Here is an 18,907-nt window from a genome sequence, read left to right as displayed (position 1 = left end):
ATCACGGGCACCGAATGTAAACAAAAGTCCCTTTAAATAGTTTGAATTTCGCGCCATTGCGCGCTGACGTCATGACGCCAGCGTGCATGCGCCTTTAAATTGCGGAAGTGCGCGCGCGCGCACTTAGGAAGGAGCCGGCGCAGAGGAAGAACGGCGCGGCGGGCCGCGCTGGTAAGTGTTTTTTTATTACAAGAATAAATAAAGTGTTCTAGGTGGCACTAATGTGGCAAATCTATTGGCAGTAAAATGCCAAAATGACTTTCCTTCTCCCTTAACCTTTTTAGTGCCACAGGATGTAGAATCTACGTCCTGTGTATCAAAGGACCAAAGTGCCACAGAACGTAGATTCTACGTCCTGCTGCACTTCCGGTTTTGGGAGCGGAGGAATGGCTTTTCAAGCCATTCCTTCGCTCCCCACTCGTTCCCCAGCCTCCAGACAACAGTCAGAGGTGGGGAACGAGTGGCCCCTGGGCAGCGATCGCCCAGGGGCCCCATGGGACTCACCTGCCATCCACGTGGCTTTCTGTGCAGCTCCTCTCCCTTCCGCAGCTTCCCCCTCTGGCCCCCCTGCTTCCTGACACGCCCCCTCACATGAGCTGATGCTGCTGGGCCAGATCGAGTTTCTCCTGCAGATCCTGATCTTCTAGACCCCAAGTAAGTGGCAAATACACACACAAACACACAATCACACATTTATTACACTAATACACACTTATACTCACACTTACACACACACACACATGCATTTTTGGGAGGTTTTCAAACATTCATCACTTACAGCACTTACAGAAAACTCACACTTGGTTGCACACTCGCACACATGCACACAAAACACATTTTACACACATGTACACACACACTTACACACTTATGTAATTTTGTAATTATTTTTTTTTTTCTAATCGCATCGTTTTTATTCTTGCCTGAAAAAAATGTTTTATTGCCATTGCGGATAGTGTATTCGCTAACCGCACTGCGCAATACCTTTTGTGTATTATTTTGGTGTTTCTACTACATTTTCTGTGATTTTGGTGGATTTTTGGGTATTTTACTGCATGTTTAGCCATTTTATAGCATTTTCAGTTATGCATAGTTGTTGTTTGCTTGACTTTGTCTGTAAAACTTATTTGCCCAAGCCAAAATACTCAAACTGTTATTCTGCCCGCAGATATTATTAGGCAAAAAAAAAAAAATGATTTTAGTGATTTTTTTTTATCTTTATCAATTTTATTGCTTTTTACATTGTTCTTTGTTACTTGTCTTTGCACATGGACATTTTGTCTGCTGTATTTCAATTTGGCATCCTCTGTACCCCACATAGTTTGGTAAATCTATTCATATTGGGCATCAAACTGTTCAGTAGACTAGTGGCGTTCATACTTAGAGTGTTTTATGTTGGTACGTTACTAAATGTGGGGTACATAATGGGGCAACATGCAAGCTTTGTGACGATTTTCAGAAATGTCACAAAAACAGTTCTGTTTAGCTTAGCTTTGTAATTTGGTAGTTTGCAGTAGAAAGTTTTATTTACCCATTTTTGTTTTGTCAGAATGTGTACTTTCGGAAAATATATGGTTTTCTAGGGTCTCCTTACTGTTAGGTGGTCGTATGGCACATAATACACATACCGGGTGCAAAAACTGCATGAGCCGAAGCATCTTATGTGAAAATTCATATGCACTATTTTTACTTGGGTGCCCCTGTACCCCACATAGTTTGGTAAATCTATGCATATAGGGCATCAAACTGTTCAGTAGACCCCTGGCGTTCATATTTAGAATGTTTTATGTTGATACGGTACAAAATGTGGGGGTACATAATGGGGTAAAATGCAAGCTTTGTGACAATTTTCAGAAATGTCATAAAAACCGTTCTGTTTAGCATAGCTTTGTAGTTTGGTAGTTTGTAGTAGAAAGATGTATTTACCCATTTTTTGTTTTGTCAGAATGTGTACTTTCGGAAAATATATGGTTTTCTAGGGTCTCCTTACTGTTGGGTGGTCGTATGGCACATAATACACATACCGGGTGCAAAAACTGCATGAGCCAAAGCATCTTATGTGAAAATTCATATGCACTATTTTTACTTGGGTGCCCCTGTACCCCACATAGTTTGGTAAATCTATGCATATAGGGCATCAAACTATTCAGTAGACCCCTGGCATTCATATTTAGAATGTTTTATGTTGATACGGTACAAAATGTGGGGGTACATAATGGGGTAAAATGCAAGCTTTGTGACAATTTTCAGAAATGTCATAAAAAAAGGAGATTTTGTGATACTCACCGTTAAATCCTTTTCTCTCAGGGCGTCTGTGGGACACAGGGACCATGGGTATAGTATCTACCAGCAGGAGGCAGGACACTAGAAGAGGAAGAAGAGTACGAAGCCCCTCCTCCCTGCTACTATACCCCCGTGCATATCCTGTTAGCTCCAGTTTTGTCAAAGGTTATCCAGGAACTATGTAAATGAAGGTAGAGAGAACTCCAGGATAGCCCGCTTCCGGGGGGGAAGCCCTGTGTCCCACAGACGCCCTGAGAGAAAAGGATTTAACGGTGAGTATCACAAAATCTCCTTTTCTCTTGCAGGTGTCTGTGGGACACAGGGACCATGGGGACATACCAAAGCTGCCCCAACAAGAGGGTGGGAGAAGCGGGGCTAGTATTTAATAACTGCCGCCTGTCGTGCTTGCTCCCAAGATGAATGTTGGATGCCGCAAAACCCCTTCGTTTTGTAATTGGTAGTGAGGACAGGCGTCCCAGTGAAGGCTCTGCCGACTTGTTTGGCTGACTCTTTGCACCGGAAGTCCCCTAATCCAATAGCCATAATGGAGTATGCTCTGGAACAAGGGGAGGTGACTTCCTCCAAGCCATGCGAGCTCTGTATCTGGTGTCGCGGGTCCTGCGGTACGTGTCTTTACCCCGAGGGAGGAGAATTCTTAAGCCCTTGGGAATGTAAGTAACGCGGTTGAGTGAAGGAGAGATTCACCCTTGGAACAATGCTGGGAAGTGTTCTTTGGACTGCCCAGTCCGCGTGAAGGAAGGAAAGTAGCGCTGCCGATGTAAAATGCTGAGATATCAGGCACTCCGTGGTCGAGGAGGTAGCTGTCAGGAGGACTGTCTTAGAGGTAGGCAGACAAGGGAGATGATGGCCCTGGGCCAGAGTTGCCGAGTAGGAAGGGGCCTGGTTGAGGTCCCAGGTGGGGTCACCAGGAGGAGTGTGTCTTCCTGTGGAAAATGTGGACGTCTGGTAGGATGGCCATCTTCGCTGGAAGATGCCGAGCCAGGCCAATCTAGGTTTTGGAAGAATCCAGGGTCCCTTCTTCCCCACTAAACTGTGGGAATAACTAGAGAAGGAGGGAGCTGGAGGGATGGTCCCGAACGCGTCAGGTCTAGTGGATCCTTCATGCTTGGTGAGAGGCCTTGGAGGATACCAGCTTCCGAGCTGTGTTCGTGGTACGGCTACCCTCTGGTGTAAGCCTTGTGCTTGCTAGTCCGCTGTCGGTCTGGCTCAGGTTGGCGAGTGCTACCTTGAGCGAGGGGTCGGAGTCCTGAGGAAGGTGCCAGGATCTGGCTTATTGAGCGCCATCGTTGGTGGACCAGGCTTTTCCGGCCAGTATAGGGCCCCAGAATGACTGTGCCTGTTTCCTCCTTGATCTTTCTGACGACTGTGAGGCGGAGGAGTATGCTGTATGAGGTCCCCGTGGCTGTGGGGCAAGAGGGTCATGGTAGCTGGCCCTGAATTGTGGGACCTGCGGTTCGATGTGGTTAGGAGAAGGATGCCCTGGCGGGTTGTCCTGATCTTCCTGGTGCCGATCAGGAGATGTGCTTCTGAAGCCGACCAGGTTTCTGAGCCAATGATCTATGACCCAACTTGTTGGACTGGCGTCCACAGTCCGAATCCGCCCTTGAGATTCCAGGAGGGCCCGGCTTTGGCAGAAGATATGTACGGAGGCACCACGCAAGGAATCATGTCTTGGGCAGGATCTTAATCCTTAGGTCAGAATGTTCCACTGCAGGTCATGAAGGTGACCCTGGGTAAATGGAAGGGGTGGTTGTTGTCCCTAGGCGTAAGAATTTCCATGGGAAGGAGGGTAGGTGGAAGGTGAACATCCTAGATGACCGGATTCACCGTTGTACGTTGGGATTTCAGGCCGCGATAGGTGGCCTGAGGGGTTCCATCATGAGACGTGGTTTGGACTGGAGTTTGAGATGGTAGTCCGAGGATGGAATCCTGTGTACCCACGGTTCTGAGTTGAGGCGAAATCCGCTTCCTGGAGGGTTGGCAGGCCGCAGCGTCTGCCTCCTATGAGAGTGTGGTCCTGAAACCGGGGATTAGCCAGGTAATCTGGGAGAGAGTATCCCTGGAGAGTTCGAGCTGGAGTCCTAAGGCGAAGAAGGGTCCCTGAGACGGGAAGGCCTGGACTTGATCGTCTAGGGAAGCTCCGGCCCGGCAGGGGCAGGCCTTAGGAGGTATGGTGCTCAGCGACCTGTTGAGGTGTTTCGGCTGACCAGAGATGTCACCACGGGAAGAGCGGTGAACCGCTTTTCCATGAATTCCTTGGCATCCTGAATTCAGAAGGCTAGGCTGCTGGCTTCTTGGACCAGGACTGGGTGGCCTGGGGGCCCCAGGATGGGACCACGATAGGACGTCAACATTCTCTGCTAAGAGAGAGAGTGGATGAGAGGAGTGTCCACAGAAGGGTGGAGGAGAATTACTATACCGGCCCTTGCTGTGGAATGGTAGCCGGGTTGGGGACAACAATCGGCCCGGAACCGTCTTCTGGGCGATCCCACTCAGGCTGCCTGAGGTTATCTGGTTGTTCCTGATATGGAATACGGAAGGTATTACTAATGCTTGGGAGAATCCTGGGAGATTTTGTGACCGTAAGATGCAATGATAGAGAGAAAGGCTTCGGAAGGTGACTAGGAAGAGTCAAATGGCTCCTTTAGGTCATCTGGGAGACCTCTCCTTCACTAAGGATGATCCTCCCAATGGTCAGGCGTGTATGGGCTCGTAATGCTAAGTCTTCCTGGACGGAAGACCTGGCGCTTGGGCTATTTGGTCCGAAAGAAACAGGACCCTCGCGGCCCAGCCTGTCCAATATCTTATCCAGGCGGGCGGCCGACTGGGGATGCCAGTGGAAGCAGATTGGCCCATGGGTGGGATCCGTGCTGAAGGTGGGAGCCTGCACTGAAGCATAGTGCCCCGTAGCCAGATCAGGAGCCACCCCTGAGTTGGAAGGTGGCTGGTGAGGGCAAGGCTAGGAGTGGGAAAACGCTGCAACCAGAAACTGTGACAAAACAGAGAACAGTTCCTTTCTGCCAGAAAGGAGGCCCATAGCGACACTTAGCGCATGTTGGATTGTCCCATAAGGGGGAGTACCCCTAAAACCCGGTGAGCATAGAGCAGCTTAAGGTCGGTAGTGAAGGAATATCCTGTCGAGTAAGGGCAGAATGGGGACTATTACCGTGTAGTAGAAGGCTTACTACAGTGTCAGTGCAAGCCGAGTACGGTGAAGTACTGGTGTGCAGGACGTAGTCGGTATGGGGCCAGGGGCGGTGTGGAGACGGAGCCAAGCGCAGCAGCAGGCGTGGTGGCAAGAGCAGTGCCAGGAGTAAGGCCAAGTACCTTGCAGGTACGGAGTTAAGTACAGTGCCTAGTACAGTGCTAGGTACAGGAGTAGTACGGAGCCAAGTACCGTGGCAGGTATGGCGCCGGTATGTGGTCATAACCGTGCCATGGACAGAGTACGGGTAAGTACGTATTAGGTACAGTGCCAAGTATGGGTTAAGTACCGTGCCAATTACAGGTGAGGTGCGGTGCCACGTACATGTTAAGTGCCAGGTACAGATAAATACAGAGCCAAGCCCGTGTTAAGGACCGTGCCAGAGCAGGTTAACACAGAGCCCAGCAAGGGTTAGGTACCATGCTAGAAAGGTTAAATACAGTGCCAGGCGTAGGTTAATAGCCGGCATAGGCTAAGTACAGTGCCAATCACAGGTTGAGTACAGTGCCAATCACAGGTTGAGTACCGTGCCAAGCACAGGTTGAGTACCGTGCCAAACACAGGTTGAGTACAGTGCCAAGCACAAGTTAAGTACAGTGCCAATCACAGGTTAAGTACAGTGCCAAGCACAGGTTAAGTGCAGTGCCAAGCACAGGTTAAGTACAGTGCCAATCACAAGTTAGGTACAGTGCCAAGCACAGGTTAAGTACAGTGCCAAGCACAGGTGAAGTTCAGTGCCAAGCACAGGTGAAGTACAGTGCCAAGCACAGGTGAAGTACAGTGCCAGGTATAGTTGAAGTACAGTGCCGAGCGCAGGTTAACTGCCGGTATAGGCTAAGTACCGTGCCATGCACAGGTTAAGTACCGTGCCAAGCACAGGTAAGGTACCGTGCCAAGCACAGGATAAGTACCATGTCAAACACAGGTTAAGTACTGTGCCAGGTGTAGATGAAGTACAGTGCAGAGTACAGGTTAAGTACCGTGCCAGTGACAGGTACATGCCAGGCACAGGAGAAAGTACAGTGCCAAGTAGTGGTTGAGTACATTGCCAGGCAAAGGTTAGTACCGTGCCAGGTACAGATTAAGTAAAGTGCCAGGCACAGGTTAGGTACAGCGCCAAGTACAAGTTAGGTACAAAGGCGCAGGTTAGGTACAGTGCCAAGTACAAGTTAGGTACAACGCCAGGCACAGGTTAGGTACAGTGCCAAGTACAAGTTAGGTACAACGCCAGGCACAGGTTAGGTACAGTGCCAAGTACAAGTTAGGTACAACGCCAGGCACAGGTTAGGTACAGTGCCAAGTACAAGTTAGGTACAACGCCAGGCACAGGTTAGGTACAGTGCCAAGTACAAGTTAGGTACAACGCCAGGCACAGGTTAGGTACAGTGCCAGGTACAGGTTAAGTACAGAGCCAGGCAAGGTAGAGTACAATGCCAAGTGCGAGTTAAGTACCATGCCAGGCACAGGTTGAGAACAGTGCCAGGTACAGGTTAGGTAGTGGAGTACAGTGCCAGGCACCCTGACTTGGCACAGTGCCAGGCAAGGTAATCTCCAGCCCAATGATGCCCATAATAGCCAATGCCTTCCTAAGCCATTCCTAGGTATGTGCCTGATCTTCCCCCGTTAAATATCCCACCCCTGAGCGGGTACCGTCCCTCCAGCGTCTGGCCTGCGTTTTCCTTCAATATCTAAGTGGCTGGGGTCCCCGGATGGCGAGCGGAGTGACCGCGTTCAGGATGGAGAGCGGGAGAGTCGATGCAGAGTCCCACCCTAGTGAGGATGGCGAGCCGTGATGCGAGGAGAGCTGCAGCAGGGAGAACCGTTCAGGATGGAGAGCAGGCCTATGTGGCGCGAAGGACAAGCGCGCTGAAGAAGGGAGTCGCACAGTGACGTCAGAGCGCGCGAAAGAGAGGAACTGCTGTGGAACGCAAGGTGGAACGCATGGGGGTGAACAGGGGGAGAGAAGACCGGGAGGACTAGGTAAGGCAGGCTGAGTAGGCAGGCTAAGCGGCTGGGCAAGCAAAGGCATAGGCTGACCTGGATGAGGAACTGTTCAGGATGGAGATCCTGGATTCTGGCAAACGCAGCACTGGACAGCTTCTGCGCTCACATGTAGAGGCAGGGATTCCTGTCTGGCCCGCTCCAGAGGAGGCTTACTGGCCCCAGTGTGCTCAGTCCCACGGCGGGGGAAGCCTGTATAGGAAGCCCTTGGAGAGGCCCCTGTAGGTCAGCCCCTGGTGCCAGATTCAATCTGGACGAAGAAATTTCTTGTAGGATGGTAGAGAGATCCTGTCTCCTGAGGACACTAGAAAAAACTGGAGCTAACAGGATATGCACGGGGGTATAGTAGCAGGGAGGAGGGGCTTCGTACTCTTCTTCCTCTTCTAGTGTCCTGCCTCCTGCTGGTAGATACTATACCCATGGTCCCTGTGTCCCACAGACACCTGCAAGAGAAACGTTCTGTTTAGCATAGCTTTGTAGTTTGGTAGTTTGTAGTAGAAAGATGTATTTACCCATTTTTGTTTTGTCAGAATGTGTACTTTCGGAAAATATATGGTTTTCTAGGGTCTCCTTACTGTTAGGTGGTCGTATGGCACATAATACACATACCGGGTGCAAAAACTGCATGAGCCGAAGCATCTTATGTGAAAATTCATATGCACTATTTTTACTTGGGTGCCCCTGTACCCCACATAGTTTGGTAAATCTATGCATATAGGGCATCAAACTGTTCAGTAGACCCCTGGTGTTCATATTTAGAATGTTTCATGTTGATACGGTACAAAATGTGGGGGTACATAATGGGGTAAAATGCAAGCTTTGTGACAATTTTCAGAAATGTCAAAAAAATCGTTCTGTTTAGCATAGCTTTGTAGTTTGGTAGTTTGCAGTAGAAAGATGTATTTACCCATTTTTGTTTTGTCAGATTGTGTACTTTCGGAAAATGTATAGTTTTCTAGGGTCTCCTTACTGTTAGGGGGTCTTATGCCGCATAATGCACATGCCGGTAGCTTATATTGCAGTGTATACACTTTGTATGCACTAACTTCCTTTTGGGGTCTCTAAATGCCAGATACATCGGTGATCCTATGCACAATGGGCATCAAACTGTTCAGCGGACCCTTGGTTTTCATATTTAGGGTGTGTTTTCTTGGTACCTAATGTTATGTGGGAGATATGGTGCTTGAAAGTGGAAGATTTGATGTGATTTTCAGGTATTTCACCAAAACTAGCAATTTTGGGAAAGCACTGCGACTCTGTAGTTTGGAGTAGAAAGACATGGGTACCAATTTTGAATTCGCCCGAATGTGTACTTTCCAAAAATATATGGTTTTGAGGGGTCAATGTATTTTTGTGTGTTTTTACCCCACAGAAAATGCAGTAAACGTGTTGAATTTTCAGTAGCTAAAGAGACCTCTGGGGCAATCTCTATGCACTAACTTCCTTATGGGGTCTCTAAATGCCAGATACAGTGCTGATCCTATGCACAATGGGCATCAAACTGTTCAGTGGACCCTTGGCTTTCATATTTAGGGTGTGTTTTCTTGGTACCTAATGTTATGTGGGAGATAAGGTGCTTGAAAGTGGAAGATTTGATGTGTTTTTCAGGTATTTCACCAAAACTAGCAATTTTGGGAAAGCACTGCGACTCTGTAGTTTGGAGTAGAAAGACATGGGTACCAATTTTGAATTCGCCCGAATGTGTCCTTTCCAAAAATATATGGTTTTGGGGGGTCAATGTATTTTTTTGTGTTTTTACCCCACAGAAAATGCAGTAAACGTGTTGAATTTTCAGTAGCTAAAGAGACCTCTGGGGCAATTTGTATGCACTAACTTCCTTATGGGGTCTCTAAATGCCAGATACAGTGCTGATCCTATGCACAATGGGCATCAAACTGTTCAGTGGACCCTTGGCTTTCATATTTAGGGTGTGTTTTCTTGGTACCTAATGTTATGTGGGAGATAAGGTGCTTGAAAGTGGAAGATTTGATGTGTTTTTCAGGTATTTCACCAAAACTAGCAATTTTGGGAAAGCACTGCGACTCTGTAGTTTGGAGTAGAAAGACATGGGTACCAATTTTGAATTCGCCCGAATGTGTACTTTCCAAAAATATATGGTTTTGGGGGGTCAATGTATTTTTTTGTGTTTTTACCCCACAGAAAATGCAGTAAACGTGTTGAATTTTCAGTAGCTAAAGAGACCTCTGGGGCAATCTCTATGCACTGACGTCCTTATGGGGTCTCTAAATGCCAGATACAGTGCTGATCCTATGCACAATGGGCATCAAACTGTTCAGCGGACCCTAGGCTTTCATATTTCGGGTGTGTTTTCTTGGTACCTAATGTTATGTGGGAGATAAGGTGCTTGAAAGTGGAAGATTTGATGTGTTTTTCAGGTATTTCACCAAAACTAGCAATTTTGGGAAAGCACTGCGACTCTGTAGTTTGGAGTAGAAAGACATGGGTACCAATTTTGAATTCGCCCGAATGTGTCCTTTCCAAAAATATATGGTTTTGGGGGGTCAATGTATTTTTTTGTGTTTTTACCCCACAGAAAATGCAGTAAACGTGTTGAATTTTCAGTAGCTAAAGAGACCTCTGGGGCAATCTCTATGCACTGACATCCTTATGGGGTCTCTAAATGCCAGATACAGTGCTGATCCTATGCACAATGGGCATCAAACTGTTCAGCGGACCCTTGGCTTTCATATTTAGGGTGTGTTTTCTTGGTACCTAATGTTATGTGGGAGATATGGTGCTTGAAAGTGGAAGATTTGATGTGATTTTCAGGTATTTCACCACAACTAGCAATTTTGGGAAAGCACTGCGACTCTGTAGTTTGGAGTAGAAAGACATGGGTACCAATTTTGAATTCGCCCGAATGTGTACTTTCCAAAAATATATGGTTTTGGGGGGTCAATGTATTTTTTTGTGTTTTTACCCCACAGAAAATGCAGTAAACGTGTTGAATTTTCAGTAGCTAAAGAGACCTCTGGGGCAATCTCTATGCACTGACGTCCTTATGGGGTCTCTAAATGCCAGATACAGTGCTGATCCTATGCACAATGGGCATCAAACTGTTCAGCGGATCCTTGGCTTTCATATTTAGGGTGTGTTTTCTTGGTACCTAATGTTATGTGGGAGATAAGGTGCTTGAAAGTGGAAGATTTGATGTGTTTTTCAGGTATTTCACCAAAACTAGCAATTTTGGGAAAGCACTGCGACTCTGTAGTTTGGAGTAGAAAGACATGGGTACCAATTGTGAATTCGCCCGAATGTGTACTTTCCAAAACTATATGGTTTTGGGGGGGTCAATGTATTTTTTTTGGTTTTTACCCCACAGAAAATGCAGTAAACATATTGAATTTTCAGTAGCTAAAGAGATCTCCTGGGCAATTTGTATGCACTAACTTCCTTATGGGGTCTCTAAATGCCAGATACATTGGTGTTCCTATGCACAATGGGCATCAAACTGTTCAGCGGACCCTTGGCTTTCATATTTAGGGTGTGTTCTTTTGGTACCTAATGTTATGTGGGAGATAAGGTGCTTGAAAGTGGAAGATTTGATGTGATTTTTAGGTATTTCATCAAAACTGGCAATTTTGGGAAAGAATTGCGACTCAGTAGTTTGGAGTAGAAAGACATGGGTACCAATTTTGAATTCGTCCGAATGTGTACTTTCCAAAAATATATGATTTTGGGGGGTCAATGTATTTTTTTGTGTTTTTACCCCACAGAAAATGCAGTAAACTTGTTGAATTTTCAGTAGCTAAAGAGATCTCCTGGGCAATTTGTATGTACTAACTTCCTTTTGGGGTCTCTAAATTCCAGATACATCGGTGATCCTATGCACAATGGGCATCAAACTGTTCAGTGGACCCCTGGCTTTCATATTTAGGGTGTGTTTTCTTCGTACCTAATGTTATGTGGGAGATAAGGTGCTTGAAAATGGAAGATTTGAGGTGATTTTTTAGAATTTTCATAATTTTTTATAGAAAATGCTAAATTCAGTAAAGCATTGCCGTTTGGTACTTAGGAGTTGGAAGACATAGTTACCCATTTCGGATTCGTCAGAATGTGTAGTTTTCAAAAATGTATGGTTTCCTGGGGTAAACCTAATGTTCCAGGATTTTTGGCTTTGGAATGTAAAGTGTGCCGTATTCTGCTGTAATGCTTTGAAAATTTAGTAATTTACTGCTGGGAGTTTTTGATCTATAGAAGTCAGAAATCTCAATAAAACTATACATATCAGGTATTGGCACGTTCGGGAGACATGAGGCTTTCCAAATCAGTTGAATTTTTGTCCATAAAATAAAATGTGTTTCTGGTAGAAATCCTTATATCATGAAAAATAGCATTTTTTCTTTTTTTTTTTGTATTTCAAGCTCTAAATCTTGTTCCAGAAGTGGAAATACACAAAAACTCAGGTAGATTTGGAAAGCTCAGGTTCTCCTGAAAAAAACAATATATAGTTTGCCTACCTAAACTTAACCCTGCCCCCAATAAAAGCCCCTACATTGAGAGAGCACAGAATGTTCACAAAACGTCTGGCACTGGGGGGAACTGAAATGACGAATTCGGCTGGCACTTAAAGGGTTAATAGGGAAAAGGTTAAAAATAAAGGAAGTATTTTTTTATTTGCTAATACTGTCAAAAAACCTTTTTCACAATCTTACACTATGCAGAAATCTCAGGTACAAACTAGACTACATTTTATTAGTGTAGTTCACTTCCTATTAAACACTTTTATATTTCTTTTATATATATATATATATATATATTTTTTTTTTTTTTTTTTTCTTTTATATATACTAATCATACCCTTGAGTAGTTTGGGGGAGGTGTAACATTTCAAAACAGGGTACTGCTTTTTTTTTTATACAATAAACATTACATTTCCAAAGAATAAAATCTGAATTAAATCAGCCTCCAGTTAAAGGCTGATTAAGGCCTGTAATAGAAAAATAGAATTATTGGATCCATACCTTTACTAAAGGGTTAATCACCCCAACATTAGGACTAGCGTTAAATACTTTGTTGAAGTTGGTCTCCCGGTTCACTAGCTCTAGCTGGTAAAACTTCTTGTCATCCTGTGGATATATAAATGGTGGCACATTAACTTTCCATGCTATGAGATTCTGAACATCCACAAAATTGTTTTCAAACAGCGAATGTATTAATATTTTAAACACCAATTTTTCGTTAAAGTGTTCCTACGGTTAATAATTGAGGATGCAAGTTATAATTCATGAGCTGTACAGCAGTTCATGATTACTGAATAGTTAATGTCATTTTCATTTTGTAAACTGTAGGTAAAATTAAAAGAAAGTCTTACAATTAGTTTCTTGATGAGTTGATCCCGCTCAGTTACCATTTCCTTTAGCTCAGAAATGATCTGAAGATCTTCTGGCCTAGATTCCCTGTTCTGATATTTTTCTTCCATTTCTGTTAACCTTCAAAAGTAGAAAAATAATTAAAAGTGAGTTATACACCTTTACCCCTATCCATAAGCAACACTCAATATTAACCAATGAGATTAGATTGTTCTGCACTTGGAAGCCTTAGTTATATCCATGTGAATATATATTATTAACAAAGCGCCAACAAATTATACATAGCTATATGGATAATGTGCAAACGTTTACAATGGTACCTGCCCCATTAGAGTTTTCAGTCTAATTTCCCTATCACAAGCACAGTCATGCAGTTTAAACCAGAACCAATTAGCAGTATACTTGTGAGGGGAAACATGCAAACAACATACAGACTCCATGTACCTAGGGTTAGTTCAAAAACCCAATTCAATAAGGCATTTGTATGGGACCAGACCAACAATGGTTGTTCTGAAACTGTAGCCTTCTCTGAATGTAATAATGTATTTTTTTTGTCATTTTTATTTGAATGCAATTAGTATTACACTGAGTTTGCCTGACATTTTGCAGGATTCAGTGATAGAGTCTCCATGTCCTCTTCTGGCTCTGCTACCCAAATGAAACAGTTCAAGTTTAAAGGATATGCTCTTTCCATCTACTCAGACCTCCAGAATTCAACATCATATGATTTAGTAACCTTATGTGATGTAAAAAGAAATTATCAGATAATAAATACAAAATTGGAGTTTGTGTGAAAAAAAAATTCTTTTTGGATGCAAACATGCATTTTAAAGAGTAAACGTGATATAAAGTCCACAGTCCATGTCATGCAACTATATATCAACAAGTAATTTTAAAGTGTAGGGTAAATTTCTAAACCATCTGAAAATGCACAATAAGTGCAGATTATAGTGGATATATTATAGACTTGTAAAAATCTTTTCTGTACATAAATTAGGCAGACTGATAATGTTTGCACAACAATATCTTTAATGATTTAATTGATGGTGGGAAAAATTAGCCCATGATAAGTGTACAGGTGCAGAGCTGACAAGCACAAGGGAGTCCTTAACACCTGCTATACAGAGGGAGTTAATACAGGGCTCCATAGTGCCTTGCTTCCCTAGCACTCCCGTCTTGCTTATATGCAATTCACCCCCTAACCATCCTAGATGGAGAGCTCCCAGACAAATGCAATAAAAGGGGTAATACATAAGTGGGAGTATGTTCTTAAACTGTGCGCAATTCCATTGGTGCAGGATGCTAGTACACATGACCACAAGTAAGTTCTGCACCAGTTTTAGCACCTATCGATTGCAAATAAGCCCTTAGGCAATGGCACACAGGGAGATTTGTCACCTGCAATAAGTCTGTACTACTGTGGTCGACATTTCTCCCAAAAATGCCTTGCCCTTTACTTACCTTTAGAGGAAAGATAGTCATTCTGCATTATTATCAGTGTAACTGACAATGCTCTTGTTATATTACTGAAACATTTCAGTGTAATTAACAGTGCTATTGTTTTGTTCAGGTAATGACCAAGTCAGAGCTGTACTGTTTGAAGTGACATCCACATATATTAGAGAAATTTTAGGTTTAAAACTTTAGGTTTAAGGCAGTCGACAGACAAGGATATCAGTCGCCCCGCAAATCCCCTCTAGCCGTGGCAACTAATGTAAATGACCAATAGGAAAAAATATTTGTCGCTTTGGCTTTCCAAAGACACCCGAAGTTGCCTTATGTTCTTGCCAGTAGGAAAGCATTCAAGGACATTAGTCACCACCGCTAGAGGAGACTAATCATGGGACAACTAATCTCCCATGTGTCACAGTGCTAATAAAGCAAAAATTGTTAGAGAGGAACTGTCACTGTTATAAAAGTCCACTACACTTTAGTATATGCTTATAATTCTTTTTGACAAATAGTTTTTATTTTTTCTCCTATAGTTTTAGATATGAATGGTTACCTTTAGTGCTATGTCAACCTACTGTATGCTGTTTCTCTTTAGCACATTTCAACCCTGTATGAAAGTGTTGGCTGCTTAGCCAGAAGGCCACTCACCTGCAGAGTGGTCAGTAATGCAACAGAGACAGTGGCGATTCCAGGGCTGCTGTCTCCCCCACCCCCACTGCTGCCGCCCCCTCCCTCCTGCTCCACGCTTACAACTTTAGCTTTGGAGCAGGTCCAGAGGGGGGCACATCAATACTGCAGCTAATGCGCTCTCTGCACTAGCAGAGCTGAATTTTTAAAATCCATAGTTTGCTGCTTTTTGCTGCTCACCTTGCTACACAACAAGAGTGGCCCTGTGCCTGGAGTGGCACATCAGTCACTTGCAAAGTGCAAAAGTTGTTTTAACTAGCCCACAAAGGGCAATGTTTTGGGCCCTCCTGGGCTTTTTATCAAGCCCAGTGAATCACATACACAATGAAACATATAAAGGGTAAATATATATGCCCATGTGATTTAATTGACATAAGGAAAACTACATAGTGAAAAAAAAAGCCCAGCAACTAGCAAAAAGCCTAGTAACTTCAACTTACTAGCACATTTCCACAAGACTAAACATTCTATAAGTTAGTTCAAATTTCAGGTTATTGATATGGTTTTGACTTATGTTTCATTGTGTATGCGATTCACTAGGCTTGATAAAGGGCACAGGATGGCACAAAACATTGAGTATGTGTATATAGGCTAAATAAAACACTTCTTGTACCTTGCAACTGATTGGAGTGCCACTGGATTTTTCTTCACAGCATGTTAGCTGCAGCTGCAAAAAGACCTTAGGATAAGCTACTCACAAATAGGGACATTTCACCTTTAAACTCAGAGACATAGGAACATGTTATAGAGACTGAAAATCAAGATAGCTGAAGATGCTACAATGTATTTGGAGTGGCCTTGGTATTAATACATTCCTAAGATTTCTGATATTCTAAACCCTCACAACAGGACAGCCGAGCAGTTGTTAGAGTGAGATGTTAGTATTATTTTAATTGCTGTAGTTCAGATATTTCAGGATTAGTTAAAGGTTTTCCAGAGCATGTCACTCAAACTTACGACTTTTGCAATGCAGAATTTTTTTCCATGAAAAGTGCTTGAGTCTTTGCCATTTCTGCAATTAAAATTTGTTTCTCCCTGATGTGGGCCGATGTTAGGTCATTCAGGTCTTCCTTGTGTTTCTTGTTTAAATCTTGTTCCTGTACCCTTTGTTCAAAATTAAATATACATATTTTAAACATTTTTTGATGCATTTTAATGAGATTGATGTCCACAAACACAACTCTAATGGTCATAACTTTGATTTCAGTGAACAGACATGAAGTGTGGCTTTATAAGGCCTAAAGGAGAATTATATATAATGTGCATGAAAGTACCTTATCTGCTGGTTGGCTTCACTGCGTATGCAAAGGATTTCCTTTCCTTTAAAGTCCAGCTCCTTGGTTAAGGAGTTTATGTTCTCTTTTAATGCCATCAGCTGCTTGTTAAGTTCAGATGCATGTTGTTCCTGATGCCTCAGTTTATCCTGAAGATCTGTTATTTGCCCCAAAAACCCAGACTCCTATTAAATCAGGCAACATAAATAAAATACATTAATGTCATTTTAACAGGTGATGCATAAAGAAAAAACACATATTTCTGAATATGACCCAAAATATTATATAATAGACCTAGCATATGACAAGTATTTTCCTTTAAATTAGTCCCCATCTCACAGATTCAGTTTTAGAGATCTTATACAGCAGTGATCTTTAAGGGCAGATTAGTCACCGCGCGACAAATCTTCGTTGTTGCGGGCGACTAATCTCCCCTCAATGCCATCCCACCAACTAGAATGTAAATTGACCGCAAAATTTTGTCTCAAGGCAACTTCGGCAAATCGCAGCACCGCGTATGCCATCCCATCAGCGATTTACATTCTAGCCGGTGGGATGGCATTGCGGGGAGATTAGTCGCCCGTGACAATGAAGACTTGACGCGGCGCGACTAATCTTCCCATGTACCCCTGCCCTAATGTGTGGATTTGCAAATGAGGAAGGCTAATCTGATGAAGATGCTGTTGGTAAAAACATTAATTGTAGTAACGTCAAAGTGCTGCTAGATGCTGGGATTTCTAGTCCAGGAATGGGTAGGACATGGACCTGTCTTTTCTCCAGTAGTGTTTTTACAGCAGCTTCTTATGTTGCATTAAAGTGGTTTGGTTTGTAAACTGACAATGAAGGAAGTAAATTATATCTATCTACGCTTTCCACTAAATCCTTTTGTCAGTCATTGCATTATTGTGTTATTTGAACTGTAAAGATTTGCTCCCAACATTAGATGTATAACCATTCCGATACCTTTGATACTATAGGTTGTTGAGATACGCTGTTTGGTAATACAGCAACAGCTGCAAAGCCACATCTTAAAGATCAGTACTTCAAAGCTTAGGGGAAAGATTTAAGCAAAATGTAAGATTAAAATTCACCTACTTTCTATACATTCCTAAGGGATTTTTAGAAGTGTATTTATCAAATGGTGGACTCATTAACTTTCACCAATCCTACAGTGCAGTGTGCTGAGTGCTCCCCTGCACAACCATAGAATTTAGCCAGCAGGAAGTGGACCTGATGGGCAGGTTTTGGGGGAATTTCTCAATAAATCAGTCCGAAAGACAACTTTTTTAGCACAATCCTTCTATGTTTAGAGGAGTATAATACACTGGTACATTCTTAATTTTTACATGATATGTCTCCTTTAAATACATGTATCCCATATTTGCTTAAGAGTTTGCATCATAAGCTCATGTTTTACCTGGCGCCTGGTGATCTCTTTGTGCCTCTCTAGGTTTACTGTAGCTGCATCCATCTCCAGTATGTGATTATTCCTTAGCAGGTCAATAGCTGCTGCATGCTGGTGGTTAAGTTCAGAGCGCAATGATGCTAAAAAAGTAAGAAATAGCCTTTCAGATCTAAACAGATTATAAAAATGTTATGAAGCTTAAAAAATGAAAGGAGCTTATTTATATACAATTAGTAAGAATTTGTGCCAGAGCAAAAAAGAGTTGCCAGACTTGTTAACCCTCTATTTCAATTTGCAACTGCGGCTACTAATTTAGGGGGTGTGCGGTTAGGGTTTCTTGTCATTGCGTTGTATCATCCCATCTTAGAGAACAATTATCACTGTTGGATTAGGATCTCTGGGGAACACTTCCCCTTTAAAACCATGTTTTGAAAACATTTGTCCACAGAAATGTTCAAATTTTATTCGATCATGGATTCAGGAGGGTTTTAAGTAACCTTATATATAATGCTTCATTTTTTTTATTTTTTATTTTAGAAAAAGGTGTGTGCTCAGATGTAAATGAATATTATTTTATTACCAGAACTTGTGCTTTGTGTTACCTAACATTGCTTTTCCCTCATCTTCTAATTCAAAACGCAGAGTCTGAAGTTCTTGCTCCATTTCAAGTCGAAGAACATCCATAACCTGCTTGTGCGCCTCCTTTACACTCTGAAGCTCCTCTGAGTATTTTTGATGCAAATGTTCTTCAAGATCCTGTAAAGATTTATGAAGATATAGGAGAAACCGACCCTTTACATTTGCTGATTGGCATTTTGCAAATAATTGCCATTGTTTGCTTCTCCTAGTTATCAAATCAAAGTGAATGATTTACATAATGGCACATAGGGATGAAATTATACCACCCATAATTTTGTCCGTTTTGCTTATTATTCATAATGCCTCATACATGGGGTTGTACCAGATAAAGTGGTGTTGTAAAATGGAGCACCAGGCCTTAAGGCTTCTTCATTCGAATGTTAAAAACACAATAAGATTGGTTTCTAATTAACTTCTATATCAGTGATCCCCATATGTTTAAGTTTGGTCAAGAAAAGCAAATCAGTTAAAAGTGAAAAGTCATTTGGTTAAATAGGACATTATGAGAAGTGCCACTGCTATATCTTGGAGTTTTATAGATACTGGTTTCTGGATACTGGATATCATACCAGTAACTGTTCACTATGCTCACTGTCATTTTTTTGTC

At 43.0% G+C, this 18,907-nt stretch overlaps 1 protein-coding gene across 4 annotated transcripts in view; it reads right to left on the bottom strand.

Annotated features, from left to right (window-relative positions):
* fam184a (family with sequence similarity 184 member A) overlaps positions 1 to 18,907 on the bottom strand; it is a 114,570-nt gene that overhangs the window by 10,163 nt on the left and 85,500 nt on the right. For 3 of the 4 annotated variants that reach the window (XM_012963579.3, XM_018094307.2, XM_031902272.1), the window contains exons 12-17: positions 18,264 to 18,417; positions 17,674 to 17,801; positions 16,257 to 16,441; positions 15,940 to 16,086; positions 12,846 to 12,963; positions 12,496 to 12,600 (exon numbers count right to left, since the gene is read on the bottom strand). In XM_012963579.3, coding sequence (XP_012819033.2) covers positions 12,496 to 12,600; positions 12,846 to 12,963; positions 15,940 to 16,086; positions 16,257 to 16,441; positions 17,674 to 17,801; positions 18,264 to 18,417 — 837 coding nt within the window. The remainder of the gene's footprint in view (positions 1 to 12,495; positions 12,601 to 12,845; positions 12,964 to 15,939; positions 16,087 to 16,256; positions 16,442 to 17,673; positions 17,802 to 18,263; positions 18,418 to 18,907) is intronic. The other variant, XM_031902273.1, reaches the window with a different exon arrangement.

This window comes from Xenopus tropicalis, chromosome 5 (assembly GCF_000004195.4).
Source record: "Xenopus tropicalis strain Nigerian chromosome 5, UCB_Xtro_10.0, whole genome shotgun sequence".
Classification (NCBI taxonomy): domain Eukaryota; kingdom Metazoa; phylum Chordata; class Amphibia; order Anura; family Pipidae; genus Xenopus; species Xenopus tropicalis.
The sequence above is the reverse complement of the archived record's forward strand: the minus strand, read 5'-3'. Positions and strand labels throughout refer to the sequence as shown.